General features: G+C 39.8%; 2 protein-coding genes across 2 annotated transcripts; one reads left to right on the plus strand and one right to left on the minus strand.

The window, feature by feature from the left end:
• Positions 1-819: 819 nt before the first annotated feature.
• On the minus strand, positions 820-3,237 carry LOC111859077 (uncharacterized). Its single transcript, XM_023841443.2, has 2 exons — positions 2,646-3,237; positions 820-2,419 (listed from the first exon to the last, which is right to left on the minus strand). Exons 1-2 carry the CDS (start codon positions 3,142-3,144, stop codon positions 1,914-1,916), a joined length of 1,005 nt encoding a protein of 334 aa, XP_023697211.2. The 5' UTR covers positions 3,145-3,237; the 3' UTR covers positions 820-1,913.
• A 5,473-nt stretch (positions 3,238-8,710) lies between these two features.
• Positions 8,711-12,993, plus strand: LOC111859069 (uncharacterized). Its single transcript, XM_023841430.2, has 2 exons — positions 8,711-8,817; positions 10,166-12,993. Exon 2 carries the CDS (start codon positions 10,177-10,179, stop codon positions 12,040-12,042), a length of 1,866 nt encoding a protein of 621 aa, XP_023697198.2. The 5' UTR covers positions 8,711-8,817; positions 10,166-10,176; the 3' UTR covers positions 12,043-12,993.
• Positions 12,994-14,345: the final 1,352 nt, after the last annotated feature.

A 14,345-nucleotide genomic window follows, 5' to 3' on the forward strand; every position in this document is an offset into this window, starting at 1 on the left:
TGCACAAAAGGCAGTTATGTACGGTATTGAGAAAAAGTGCCAGTGAAGTGTCTATGAAGTATTAGTGGTCAGTGTTCAGCAGTCTGATGGCCTGATGGAAAAAGCTGTCCATCAGCCTGCTGGTTCGGGACCAGATACTGCAATAGCTCCTGCATGATGGAAGTAGTTTAAACAGTTTGTGACTGGGGTGATTGGAGTCCTCCCCGCTTTCCTCAGACACCGGATCCTATAGATGTCCTGGAGGGAGGGAAGCTCACCTCCAATTATCCTTTCAGAACACTGGAACTCGTCGGTCGCCTGCGCCTTGGCCGGCTGTGGCTACGCCTTTGCCTGCCACAGCTTCTGTCCCCTTCACCTTCCTCCTCGCCTCCTCTGGCTGTCCTTCCAACTCCCTCCTCACCCCCTTTGGCATTTCCTCCGGCTCCTGCCTCGCGGTCGCCGAGGGTCCCTCCTGCTCCGGCCTCGCAGTCGCCTGTTGCCCCTGCAGCTCCCAATTTCTGCCTGCCGGGGTTCCTTCCGGCTCCATGTTTTCCCCCGCCCTTTGCTTTCTTGCCACCTGTGTTTGTTCCCCATCCCTCTGTGCCTTTATTCCCTCCTGTTGGGATACTCTGCATTGTGTTTTGACATATTGGTGATGTCACATGGCATGGTGAGGGAGGGGCAGGCCCAGGTGAGGCACAGCAGCAGCATCTGCGTGCCAGTCTGACTTCAGCTTTTCTGACCCGGTGGGGAGTGCAGTATGATGGGGGAGGTGGGGGATGGTGAATACAGTCTGGATGTGAATACGGCTTAAACAACAAAATAAAACTAAAGACTTGCTTGTATGTCTAAATCATAAAAAACTTTATTTTTACTTAAAGAAAAAACAGCAAAGAAAAAAGCAAACAAACCTTGCACTGTATTACAGATCCTTCCTTACTTTCCCATAAACATAGGAAGGAGGTTCTTCTCCCTTCATAAACACAGAGAGCTTGCATTTGTGTGAAACACTTTACAATAGTCACAAATGACACTTTTCAATGCTGGAACCATAAAACATGGGTAAACAGAACAAAATTATAGCATGTAATATTTAACCAATTACTACCTTAGTTAAAGTTATCTGCTCTGAAAGAACTTGTACTAATGAACATTACCATAGCGGACAGTACGACTTAAAATACAGCTTTGGAAAAAATTAAGAGACTACTCCATATTTTTTAAGAATCTGCATTTTTAAATCCGGGTTTAATCGTGGTTCTGCTGGCAGAGGCTACAAAATATCTAGGACAGCAGTAGACATGAACAATGTGAAGCAGGAGACACTGGGATGTGACGTCCCATAAAGCAAGGAAGAAGCCCTTCATTCATGAGAAACAGAGAAGAACCAGGCTGCAGTTTGCAAAAAAAAATATATATATTATTTAGACCACACCCATAAATTGGGAAATAAATTAAACAAAAAAATGTGCTGTGGTCTCTTAATTTTTTTCAGAGCAGTATTTTTACTCATCTTAATTGAAACTATTTTTTAAAAATCATCCAGTTTTTTTGGACTATTTGATTTGCCCACTAGATGTCACTTGTGTTGAATCTAGCCTAATAGTAATATACAGTATTTGTGTGATTGTGTGTGTGTGTATGTGTGTGTGTGTGTGTAATATATAATTCTTATACAATTATATTGATTATTTACATGTGTTTTGGACTATGTATTGGCATTTAATTCAAGATATATAATAAATGTAAAAAACGTTTTGTTTTGTTATATGTGATGCTCTGTAAAAAAAAATAGTTCTCAAACTATTTTCTTCTGGTGAGGAGAAATTAAAATCTGTTGCTGGATATGGTAACATACAAACAGTAATATTGCATTTCATATAAAACATAAATTCTGACTTTTATGGCTTTCATTTAATTTATTTTCATTTCACCTACCAGTAATCATTCCCTTCGGCACACAAAGCTTTCATTTTTGTCACATTCTCTACAAAAGCACTTTGTATTGGTTTTAAAGTTGTTTCGATGGACTGGAGTTGGCCCTTCTTCTCTGACATTTGGAGAACACATTTAAAAATTTCCTCTAATACTGTCATGAGGGGCTCAAACAAAATAAACTTCCTGGTCTGTGCCTCGCCTACTTTAGCTATCCCAGCTATATCAGTCAAAACCCTGACTGCGTTCCTGAATTTCTCTTGGATATCGGCTATAACAAAGCGCTGCTGTGTGATGTCTTCTATGGTTCTTTGTAATGACTCCAAACAGGTGTTAACTTCAGAAATCTCCTGTGTCTTCTGGTTGACCTTAGTCTGACAGTCAGAAACACCTTGAGAACTACTTGCCACTTGACGCTCCCAGTTGTAAACTTCATTTTGAGCCTGATTTTTAGCATCATTTGCGTTGTTCAGATCTGTCTGGTAGACCCCAACCAGGGTAGCACCTGTAAAACAAGAGTTAAAAATCAAACAGAAGACAATGTAATTGCCATGCATGGACAAAAGCTTTGAGATCACTTTGTTTCTGGCTTGAGTAATACTTTGAATAACATTTTTTTTCCTTAAAATATACCTGACCAATTTTAAACTTGCTATAAAATATGGTATGCATGCATGATAGTAAACATGATATTAGTATGAAAAAGCAAAGTCTGCAAATGTTTCACTTACCAATTATGGTTCCAACGCATGGAATAAACATCAGACCGATTCCAGTGTTCCTCACAGCTTCATCGTTCTCCATTCTTCTACGCATCTCATCAACTTTTGCCTTTGTTGCTTGTAAGTATGTATTTGCATTTTCTAACGATTTCTGATGCTCCTGTAGTATGTTTTTCTGACTTGCAAGCTGGTCTTGTAGGTTTTTGTATTCAGTTTTCTTGTCATCCTGTTGTCGTTGCAGTTTTCCTTTCTGTTGGGTTAATTCCTCAGACTCTTTATCTATACTGGCTAAAATACCAGAAGCTCTTTGCTCTGCTTGCACAAAGTTATCCTTCCCTTTAACAATTAAAGAACGAAGCTCATCGTATTTGTTCTCCGTTTTGCCTTCATTAGTAAATACAACGACTGAAAGATTATTAAAGCAAAGGATGCCCTCTTTCAGCAGCGGTATTACGGTCACCACGAACATCTCCTCTTTGTTGGAAAGGCTGACTTCCTGACCAGACATTTTTTTCCCACTCTGATCTCTTTGTAAAACTTTTGCTTGTATATGTTGCTGTGATCCTCAGCCTTTACAACTGCGTGACTTTGCAGTGAGCTGCAGTAGTTCACATGACTTCAAAAGGGCGTGAAGGGCCATGAGTCACGCCCACTTTGATGGTGCTGCTGTACATTAAGCAATGAGCAGTGTAGGCTTAATGGGAAAGAAAAACAAAGAAAAAAATGAAAGACACTGTACAATTTACATACTCTTGAAAGAAATATACCTGTTTCAGTTAGTATTACTTTTAAACTAGAGGGGGTTAGTTTAGGACGTATTTACTCGGGTGTTGCACAGAGGTGGATGCAAGGCAGGAGAAAGTCTGAAAATAGCAAAGACAACATAAGAGATTTTTAACTGACTCAAAATAGGAACATATGTTTTTTAAAAAAGAAAAAAATAGAATATGGAAAATGAGAAGAGCATGAAAAAGACGAGCAAATATGTTTTTTTATATTTAAACCTGAATTTCATACTTATTTTTGGCTTACTTTTAGTTTTGGAATGATTGTTTAGCAGAGAGAATAATCTGCGGTGATTTTGGTGTTCCTGAAATGCATTTCATAATTATAATTTATGTGATTCACAATACCTCTGAAATTTATACAGCTAAAACTAAGTTACCATCATTTGGTTGGTGAGCGATCAAACCTGTGTGACAGCTACAGTAACACCTCAGAATTAAATGAAACCATAATTAAATTCACACAAACCAATGTAAATTATGGATTATACCGACATATAAGATGTTTTGATGGTATTTCTCCAGAAGGTCCCAACAATCAGTATTAATGTAGCTGATCAAGCTTTTCTTTTCAAACCAGACAAAGAATGACTTGGTACTGTATGTCCAGGTAAATGTCAAATTTTTTTGGGACAGAAATGATTCAAAGATTTTTTATCATTTTTTAATGAAATGTTTATAGTGAATTTCAATGGCCTGACCTGAGAAAATGTACATCAGAAACAGGTAGATATATTTCATAATGAGCAATTCATGCTCCCTTCAGTACTCAGAGTTGAATACCAGGCTTTTTCACATGACATTAATCAGGATTTTCAGCATTTATCAGAATTCGTATGTGACTTAACGTGAAAAAAAATGGAAAAGGAATCAATGTATAAAAAGGATAATAGAGTGAAATAAGAACAGCATTTCTTTTAACTTCAGCACGTGGTTGCTTGGGTAAAAAAAATAGGCTAATTATCAATCCATCCATTATCTCCTGATGATCTGGGGTCAGGTCACATGGGCAGCAGTCTTAGCAGGGATGCCCAGACCTCCCTCTCACCAGCCACCTTCTCCAGCTCCTCCGGGGGATTCCAAGGCCAGCCCAAGGATTCAATCTCTCCAGCATCTCCTGGGTCTGCCCCCGGGCCTCCTCCTGCTTAGACATGCCCGAAACACCTCCCCAGGGAGCAGTCCAAAAGGCATCCTAGATAGATGCCCAAACCACCTCAACTGGCTCCTTTCGATGCGGAGAAGCAGTGACTGAGCTCTTCACCTTATCTCTATGGCTGAGCACAGCCACCCTGCTGAGGAAACTCATTTCTGCTGCTTGTATCCACAATCTCATTCTTTCGGTCACTACCCAGGGCTTGTGACCACAGGTGAGTTTCGGAACATAGATCAACTGCTAAATTGATAGCTTTGTCTTCCAGCTCAACTCCATCTTTACAATGACAGACCGTTACAACGTCCACCACATTACATGCAGCACCAGTCTGAATGTCGCCCTCCTGCTCCCTCCTGCAATGAACTTCAAAGCAATATTGCCCTTAATTACCTGTGTCATGTCCTTAATGTGTCAGTAACTGCATGTTGCACCATGGACATTACGCACGTCTAAATTCTGTCAGTCTTCTATTAAGTCCTTGCAGTGATAATTTCAAGGTTTTAAAAGTTGTGTTTACTACCGTTAATTTTACATTAATCTGACAGTGTTCCAGAAAAACAGAACTGCATAAAAGGATTAACACAAAACAAGTCACGGATTCATGCCAAATACCTTTAGAAATGGCCTGTAGCTATAAGGTTGTAATTTAATTTGCTTTCCTGAGGCGGCAGGTCTGAAATGAACTTCTGAAATTTATACAGCTAAAACTAAGTTACCATCATTTGGTTGGTAAGCGATCATACCTGTGTGACAGCTAAGGTAACACCTCTGAATCAAATGAAACCATAATTAAATTCACACAAACCAATGTATATAATGGATTATACTGACATATAAGATGTTTTGATGGTATTTCTCCAGAAGGTCCCAACAATCAGTATTAATGTAGCTGATCAAGCTTTTCTCTAGAAATGGTATGTTTCTGGTTCTTTTTAGAATAAATGTGAAATGTTTACACAATGTCTACACATATGTTACACACATTCCCATAATCCTTTCTAGAATAAGCAGTTGAGGATGGGTGCAAATACAAACTACATTTACTGAAAATGCTAAAACCTGTTTGAGATGCAACCTGTTTACACAGAAATCTGTTTGCAGTATCAGCACATTTTACCATAGTTAGTTAGATCAGTTCAGACTTGTCTCCTCAGAAGCAGAAGTGGCTTGTTATGCTTGCATTTCTGTGTTTTTTTTCCTCCATGAACTTGTGATTCATATTTAGTTTACATGCCAGCTTAAAAGTGAATTCACTAAGAATATTGAACATAAATCCCAAACCAGACAAAGGATGACTGTCCAGGTAAATGTCAATTTTTTGGGACAGAAATGATTCAAAGAGTTTTTATTCTGGACTGCTTATACCCAGAATTAAATGACACTGTATTCAGCACAAACACAATAATTAAGATTTAAAGCCAGAGCTTGGCTTTAGTAAAACTGTTTTTCTCAGTGCTGGAGTGCAGACAGTATAGGATAAAATAATTTAGTGAAGGCTCAGTAAACATTTATGTATTTATCTCTCAAGCTTCACTAATGTTTCTCAAAAACTTAATCCTTCCAATTACAACAGACCATAATGTTTAGGATGTTTTCTGATTAACAATAAGCATATGTTATACATCTAGAACGCAAAATGCAAAGCTCTTTAGGAATGAACTTAAATGCAAGTGTGCACTTACTTAACTGAATCTAGACTGCATGATCTTAAGATTAGCAAGTCGCAAAAATTGCGATTTAGGATATACATGATACACCACGTCGGACCTAGGGTTTAAAACTGCTGTGAGAATAGTTCTACAAATTCATGCCGTACTCCCTGTGTGACAGTCATTCTCACCAATCACAAGCGCCGTGCTTCTCGCGTGCCAGTCATGCTCACCAATCAGGCGTATAGGCCCACAAACAGCAAACACGTGAAACCCAAGTAATATGTTACATTTGCGGTGCGGAAAAATACTGATTCCGCTACTGAGCTATACACTGACCTAAAGGATTTTTAGGAACACCTGTTCAATTTCTCATTTATGCAATTATGTAATCAACCAATCACATGGCAGTTGCTTCAATGCATTTAGGGGTGTGGTCCTGGTCAAGACAATCTCCTGAATTCCAAACTGAATGTCAGAATGGGAAAGAAAGGTGATTTAAGCAATTTTGAGCGTGGCATGGTTGTTGGTGCCAGACGGGCCGGTCTGAGTATTTCACAATCTGCTCAGTTACTGGGATTGTCACGCACAACCATTTCTAGGATTTACAAAGAATGGTGTGCAAAGGGAAAAACATCCAGTATGCGGCAGTCCTGTGGGCGAAAATGCCTGGTTGATGCTAGAGGTCAGAGGAGAATGGGCCGACTGATTCAAGCTGATAGAAGAGCAACTTTGACTGAAATAACCACTCGTTACAACCGAGGTATGCAGCAAAGCATTTGTGAAGCCACAACACGCACAACCTTGAGGCGGATGGGCTACAACAGCAGAAGACCCCACCGGGTACCACTCATCTCCACTACAAATAGGAAAAAGACGCTGCAATTTCCACGAGCTCACCAAAATTGGACAGTTGAAGACTGGAAAAATGTTGCCTGTTCTGATGAGTCTCGATTTCTGTTGAGACATTCAAATGGTAGAGCCAGAATTTGGCGTATCATACCTTTGGTTTTTGTTAATAGGCAATATCATTAGTATACCGCTAACCCATCAAAACAACAATGAGACAGTCAGTAATTCTCACAGCAGCGGAGTCGGTGACCTCCAAAAAAGTTTCCGCTTTTTAACAACTGTATAAGGTTATTTTCTATACAAATCAATTCAGGTGAAACAAAAAATGTACGTGTTCATGCATGGTTGCAAACTCTTTCAGACTCTCACGAAAGAAATCTTACGGCAAATCTATATTCCATTCTGAACTTAAAATTAGCTGCATCAAGAACGATACGGCAGTTTGCAAACCCTACAGACTATTTACAAGATAATAACACTTACATACATGTAAATGTGTGTGCAGAACAGAAAACAGAAAATCTCACTCCATGCAGCTGACCAAAGTTGCCAACCTTGCATTTTATTTTAAACGCTTTACTTCGCTCAACACAACTCGCCACCCGCAGCGTCTAGTGAAGCGAGGGTCAAAGACCCCTGTTTCCTACTGTCCTTAGAGACATTATTAACCTTCCTGTGGTGTTAGGGTCGGCACCGATCGACCGTTTTTAAGTTTAAAATGCATAAAAGCAGCACATAGATTTGTGTATACTCTTAAAACAAAAGGTTCCATATTGAACCTTTAAGTATACCTATTTAGAGGGTTACGCCCATGCCGCTTGCTAACCTTGCTTTCTTTCCGTTGCTCATTACGCTAGTTCACGTGATCACGTAAATGTAGGAGCTCCTTCCGCTGAACAGTAGGAGGCACTGTTACCAGAAAAACGCCAAATTAATAATTTTACAAATAATATTGCAAATAATGATACGCTGGCAACAAAATGAAACAAAACATATTCGTTGGATAAAATACAAATAAATATTAAATAAATGCATAAGCAACCAATATTCTGGCGACAGCTACACCCAGATGATGAGACCCAGTCAAGACAAATTCTTGCCCTGTATAGAACTGATTTGGTGAGCAATTCCAGCTACAACAGGGGTGTCAAACTCATTTTAGGGTGAGGGCCGGATGAGAAGAAAATGTGACCATGTGCGGGCCGAATTTATTATTATTTTTTTTTAATCATAGTGCATCAAATTACAACAAATACACTATATTCTGTAAAACTGCATTTAACAAGTCCTCAGAAACTGTTCATTAACACTCTTATTCCTTTTTAATACTACTACTACTAATAATAATGATAATAAAAAAGATTTGATATTTAATACTATTGTTCAAATCATCCCGCGGGCCGTATTGGACACCATAGTGGGCCGTATTCGGCCCGCGGGCTGTATGTTTGACACCCCTGAGCTACAACGTTGAACAGATCTCTCAACAAGTATTTCATAATTCCTAATGCTTTTTACTTCAGCCTTTTGGGACAACGACAGGACTTTTAAGCGAGGCACAGTGGGTGTGTTAAGCAGCAAGATGCACAGGCGTGGTGGGCGTGTGCGCACATGCGCGGGGAAACGGGGGCAGGGTGCTGAAGGCAGAGAATAAAAGCTGCTGACAAAAGCGCCTCCTTAGCGATCAGAAAATCAGGCAAGAAGCAAGTATCTGCAAGTATATAATCTACTCTACATATCAGGTATTTGACTCTCTACAATATCTTTCTGCATGCGTGATTAAAAAACATCTTAGAGTAAAAAATGAAATATGACAAAAATAATGAATACTGTAGCTCTCTTATTGTTTATATATATATGAAGTTTGTGACATGATATATTCATGTGGCATTTGTATTTTAAAATATCTTAAAACTATAAAATCTTCCTCGATTTGGGATATAAATATATAGCTCTAGAAAAAAAAATGATGGCTGTGTGCCTGTGTAGAATCTAGAGTTTTTTTTTTTGTAAACTCCAGTCTGGAGTCTCCAGTCTCTGTTTCTCATTGATAAACAGTTCATGAGGTGCTGCTGGATTAGTTGATTGTCATCTCTGGCTTTAGAATGTCGCTTCTGCCCCCTATTTGTCTAGTCTTTGGTTGTTCCCAGTGTCTCGAGCTTCACCTTGTTCTTGTGTACTGCCGTCTTAGAAATTTTGAACCAGGACGCAACCTGCTGCTCAGCGTAGCCTTCTGCCAGCAGAACCACGATTAAACCAGGATTTAACAATATGCAGTTTCTTAAAAAATATGGGGTGGTCTCTTAATTCTTTCCAGAGCTGTATATGCATTTACATAAATGTATTTTACATTTGTATTTTAATGTTCCTAAACAGGTGTTCTTGTTTAATTATTAAGTTTGATCCATTTTTAATCTTTTTAGCAGTAGAAAATTAATAGAGGTATTGGAGTGGGGGGTACCCCAGCCATGTGCCTTTATTCCTTTGGTTAAAAGATGGATAAATGGATGGTATGTACCAAAAAGACACATCAGTGACAAAATTTAACACCGCTGTTTAAACCATCCAGACTTATCCAGTGTTGCTCCAGGGCGCCATCTTCTGAGCAGGCAGTGGTACAGCACCCCTCCCCACCCACGCATCCCTGACCTAGTTCTCCACATAGGCTTAAATCAAGAGTGATCGACACAGCCCACCCTAGCAAGGGAATTATTCCAAAAAAGGGCGGGCAGCTGGGTTTAGTTACCTGGCTTCCATGAAGGCACAGAGATGGTGATCACCACCTACACAAACAAAAAACATCACCCAGACTTCAACGTGCTGTGGATGTATAATTAACAATAAAACTTGCTGCTGTAAACTGAACTATTTTCGGTCAAACTGTTTTCAGTGACACGCAATGTTGTTGTGGTATAAAAACATTTAGTCCTTCCACTGGTCTTTTAGCAGCTTTTATAGCAAAGCGGCATGAGGATTAATATACAGTAACTGAAATATACTCTGAAAATATCATGAGCTAAAACATTTAATACTTAGAATGCCATCTCTGAATTCTGAGGTTTTTCAGAACACTTTTGTTTTCTTTTTTAGGAAAGACGAGAATGGCAGCCGGGGGGGTTGGAGATGACACCGAAATGGCTATGCAGCCATATGCTAACTGGGAGGAGTACCTGATGAATGTTCCACTCGCTGTAGCCATTCTGGGTGAGCTGGTCTCTATCTCCTCTACTGTAGATTTCTCCATTAGCCCTCCAGAAGGAGGCTTTAAGTACATCAAGTACCCAGACTCATTCCGTGCCTGTCTTATGCAAGTGGCTAATTCTGGATGGACAGCATTCAATGAGGCTCACAAAAGCATGGAGCAGATCCGTCTTCAAGCTGTCAAAGTGCCAGTTTACATAGAGAAGACAATCAGTGAGATCAGTGATGAGTTGGTCCAAAATCCTCCTGCTGACCAAAAGGAGAATGCAGCTACTATATCAGAAGACTGCACAAAGCTGGCTAAGCTTACTGAACAAAACATTACCTATGTCAAAAACCTGATTGAAGAACTGCTACAAGAAAGCATCCGTGAAAAGGGGGAACATGCACCACAAATGATCCAGTATAGCTTGGCAGATTCGGTACAGGAAGCAGTTTCAAACTTCATAAAAAATAAATTGGGCAAGATTCTATTTGAGGACATGGATAAATGGATAAGCGACGCAGAAAGCACTATACAGAGAGCAGCAGAATTACACCAAGAAAAACCAGTAATGCTTTTTATGTCTGCTTGTCCTAATGCAGAAAATGAAAGTGAGGATTTTTCTTCTGTGTGTAATGTGTATTCCAAAGCAAGGCCGCTTGTGCGTTTGACCGAGACAATGAGCAACTTTGTTGATGGAAACCAAGTTAAATGGTTTGATATCACTGATCAAACGGAAGGGAAAGCAAAGGCGTCATACCTGGTGGAACAATTTGAGCAGATTAAAACATCCGTGGAGAGTGAAAAAGACTGTAATGAAAAAAGCACTCTAATCGACATATGCAAGGAAGCTATGGACCTGTGCTCTGAGCTCACCAGGATTGGAGGTGACCTGAGAGGGACGTGTGAAGACAGCAAGACAGAAGAAATCGTGGCAAGAATACAAACACTGTTGGCAAGAGGTCAGAAGTTTGATCTTGATAGACAAACACTGCAAGAAAGTATTAACCTTGCACCGCAACTTCTACGGCATGCTGAATACGGCGGGAAGGTAACTGCAGGTAAAATGCTCAAGGAGAATATCCGTCTTCGCATAGAGCAGAGTCGAGTCCAGCTGGAGAAGGTGAGACAGCTGCAACAGCAGAGTTTGGAAAAGCTGGAGAAAAACCAGAAGGAGCTGTCAGAGATCTTAGCTACAACAAGTCTTGATGTGAAAGACACTGATTTCAACACAATGGTTTGCATCCTTACCAAGTGTCAAGATGTCATGGGAACAGTGAAACAGGCATGGGAGAAGATGGTGCATTCAACTGAGGTCATGTCAAAGAACATCCAGTCTTGTCTTTATGTTTTCCCCCAAGAACTTACAAAAAATATACCAAACACTAGAAAAATGCTTATAAAAGATGCAATCTACCAGCAAGCCTTCTATGCATCCAATGTAGCCAGCTTGATTAGCACAATTTCTGGGACCTACGTTGAAGTTTCTGAGAAGCACCTGATGGACACAATCAGCAGCCTGGGCAAACTCATGGCTCTGGATCCCGCCAGCCCAGATTTTTTGAATGAGCGCCAAAAAATTCGAAGTGCCTGTGAAATCACTCTGTCTTCCATAACAGATGTTGTGAAGATGAAAAACGAGGAATCTCATCAAATGGCAGAAGTCAAACTGAATCTAATTGAAAGTGAAATTAAGTCCCTTTCAACTCCAAAATCTGAGGAAGATATCAAAGAGATCAAAGCAATTATAGAGGCTGTATTCATGCCAGAAGCTAATAAATAAGTGCTTCTCTTGAAGAGGCTTAAGACAGTATCTACCAAAGCTTAGTTGAATGTGAAAATAACACGACATGTAAAATACCGATAAATATTAAATACAGATCATTCAGATATACATGCAAACTATCGCCATCCATCTTCCAACCAGTTATCCTGCTAATGATTTAAAGATAAACCTTTCATATGATGTATGAAAATGAATATGTATTATTGATCAGAAAGTACCACATTACTTGGATTATCTTGCATTATCAGAAAGTACCACATTACTTGGATTATCTTGATCACATTTCATTATACAGCTATTACATTAACTTTGTAAAGCAATTAATTCATATAAGTAAAATAACCTTTTAGGGCAAACTCTTTAACTCTTAAAAGAGTCGACCAAACTAAACACATGAGTTACAAGGTTTAACACGTGGAGAAAATCTTTTTCTAGTTAAAGTGGCAGGTTTGAAGAGACCCTGAGTCTGTGACACCAAGCAAGTTCAACACAGCTTCTGAGGTCCAGGGGTGGAGATCCACTAGCAGGAGAGACCTGGAGCCAGAGGCCTGACCTCACCATCAAAGGTCAAGGAAGAAGAAGAAGATGACAAACCAGGGATCTCCTCAAAGATCACGTCCATCTCACTGCTCTGGGTCGTGTTTGTATGCATGTTTGCCCACTTTGCCAGGTTAGAGCTCTGCAGAGATACAGAGCTGCGAGTCAAACAGAGCAGCAGGACTAAGGGAGCAGGACTAGGTGGGAGATTAATGAGGATGCAGCTTTGCTGACTAACCGTACTGCACTGGGGGGTGTGTCTCCTCCCAGAACTGCATAATGCTACATATTCTGTAAAACACATACCAGCAATCAGACTGGAGCTTTAATTCAGACCTGTTTATATACTTCTTTATGCTGCATAAAATTCTTTTGGAAAATCTGTTTATTAAAAGCAGGTAATATGATCAATCCATTTTCTGTGACTGCTTACTCTGTTCAGGGTCACGGGGGGTTGGGGGTCCGGAGCCTATTAGGAAACTACGGGTGCAGAGCAGATCGATATTATCTGAGAAAAATAAATAAATTTCAGTTTGCAGTCATCCGCACATTTCAGTCAGGAATAACCGGTTCATTTCAGACCTGCCTCCACAGGAAGGCAAATTAAATAGCAACCTTATAGCTACAGGCCATTTCTAAAGGTATTTGGCATGAATCCGTGACTTGTTTTGTGTTAATCCTTCTATGCAGTTCTATTTTTCTGGAATACTGTGAGATTAATGTAAAATAAACACAACTTTGAAAACCTTGAAATTATCACTGCCAGGACTTTATAGAAGACTGACAGAATGTAAACGTGTGTCATGTCCATGGTGCAACGTGCAGTTACTGACACATTAAGGACATGACACAGGTAAATAAAGGCAATATTGCTTTGAAGTTCACTGCTAAAGAGGTTTGTAGGATTGTATCTCGTATCACGTATTATAGATGTGGCACATGCTTACGGTTAAGCATAAGATATCCAGAACTTTTGGGCCTCAGCTGAAAAGATTAAGTTTTTAACAAACAGTGCAGTTAAAACTAGCTTCAACAATCCCTTGAAACAGACCATGTCGATGCAGACTTATTCATGGTGTTATTGTACAGAATATCTACTGATACAAACAAATCTATTTATAAACAAAAAGTATACATTACAATATTAAACTGCTATAATTGCGCCAGTGATTGTAAAACAAAAATAAACCTTGACCTACGAGCAGGAAAATCTGTTTTCCTTCTTAACGATGCTCAAGACTGAAGATTTTGATTTTTCATCTGCATGAATATGGTTGTACCCCAGCAGTAAAATGAAACTGCTGCCACTCCAGACTGCATAATGAACAAGGTAGAAGGACAACCAAATGAAATAACATAAGTACTACATAAGTACTAATATGGAAATACATAAAAGTAAAGATTTACATAATTAACCTTTGTTCATTGGTTAAAGAAGAAGGGAGCAGGAGGGCGACATTCAGACTGGTGCTGCATCGGCAGTAATGTGGACGTTGTAACGGTCTGTCATTGTAAAGATGGAGTTGAGCTGGAAGACAAAGCTATCAATTTAGCAGTTGATCTATGTTCCGAAACTCACCTGTGGTCACAAGCCCTGGGTAGTGACCGAAAGAATGAGATTGTGGATACAAGCAGCAGAAATGAGTTTCCTCAGCAGGGTGGCTGTGCTCAGCCATAGAGATAAGGTGAAGAGCTCAGTCACTGCTTCTCCGCATCGAAAGGAGCCAGTTGAGGTGGTTTGGGCATCTATCTAAGATGCCTTT

This window comes from Paramormyrops kingsleyae, chromosome 3 (genome assembly GCF_048594095.1).
Source record: "Paramormyrops kingsleyae isolate MSU_618 chromosome 3, PKINGS_0.4, whole genome shotgun sequence".
In the NCBI taxonomy this organism is placed as follows: Eukaryota; Metazoa; Chordata; class Actinopteri; order Osteoglossiformes; family Mormyridae; genus Paramormyrops; species Paramormyrops kingsleyae.

What these genes read in the sequence shown, in the direction of transcription:
- LOC111859077 (XM_023841443.2), bottom strand. Translation starts at nt 3,144, where the DNA reads ATGTCTGGTCAGGAAGTCAGCCTTTCCAACAAAGAGGAGATGTTCGTG. An exon ending in ATGCGTTGGAACCATAATTG is followed by an intron (nt 2,420 to 2,645) that starts GTAAGTGAAACA and finishes CTTGTTTTACAG; the next exon opens with GTGCTACCCTGGTTGGGGTC.
- LOC111859069 (XM_023841430.2), top strand. Translation starts at nt 10,177, where the DNA reads ATGGCAGCCGGGGGGGTTGGAGATGACACCGAAATGGCTATGCAGCCA.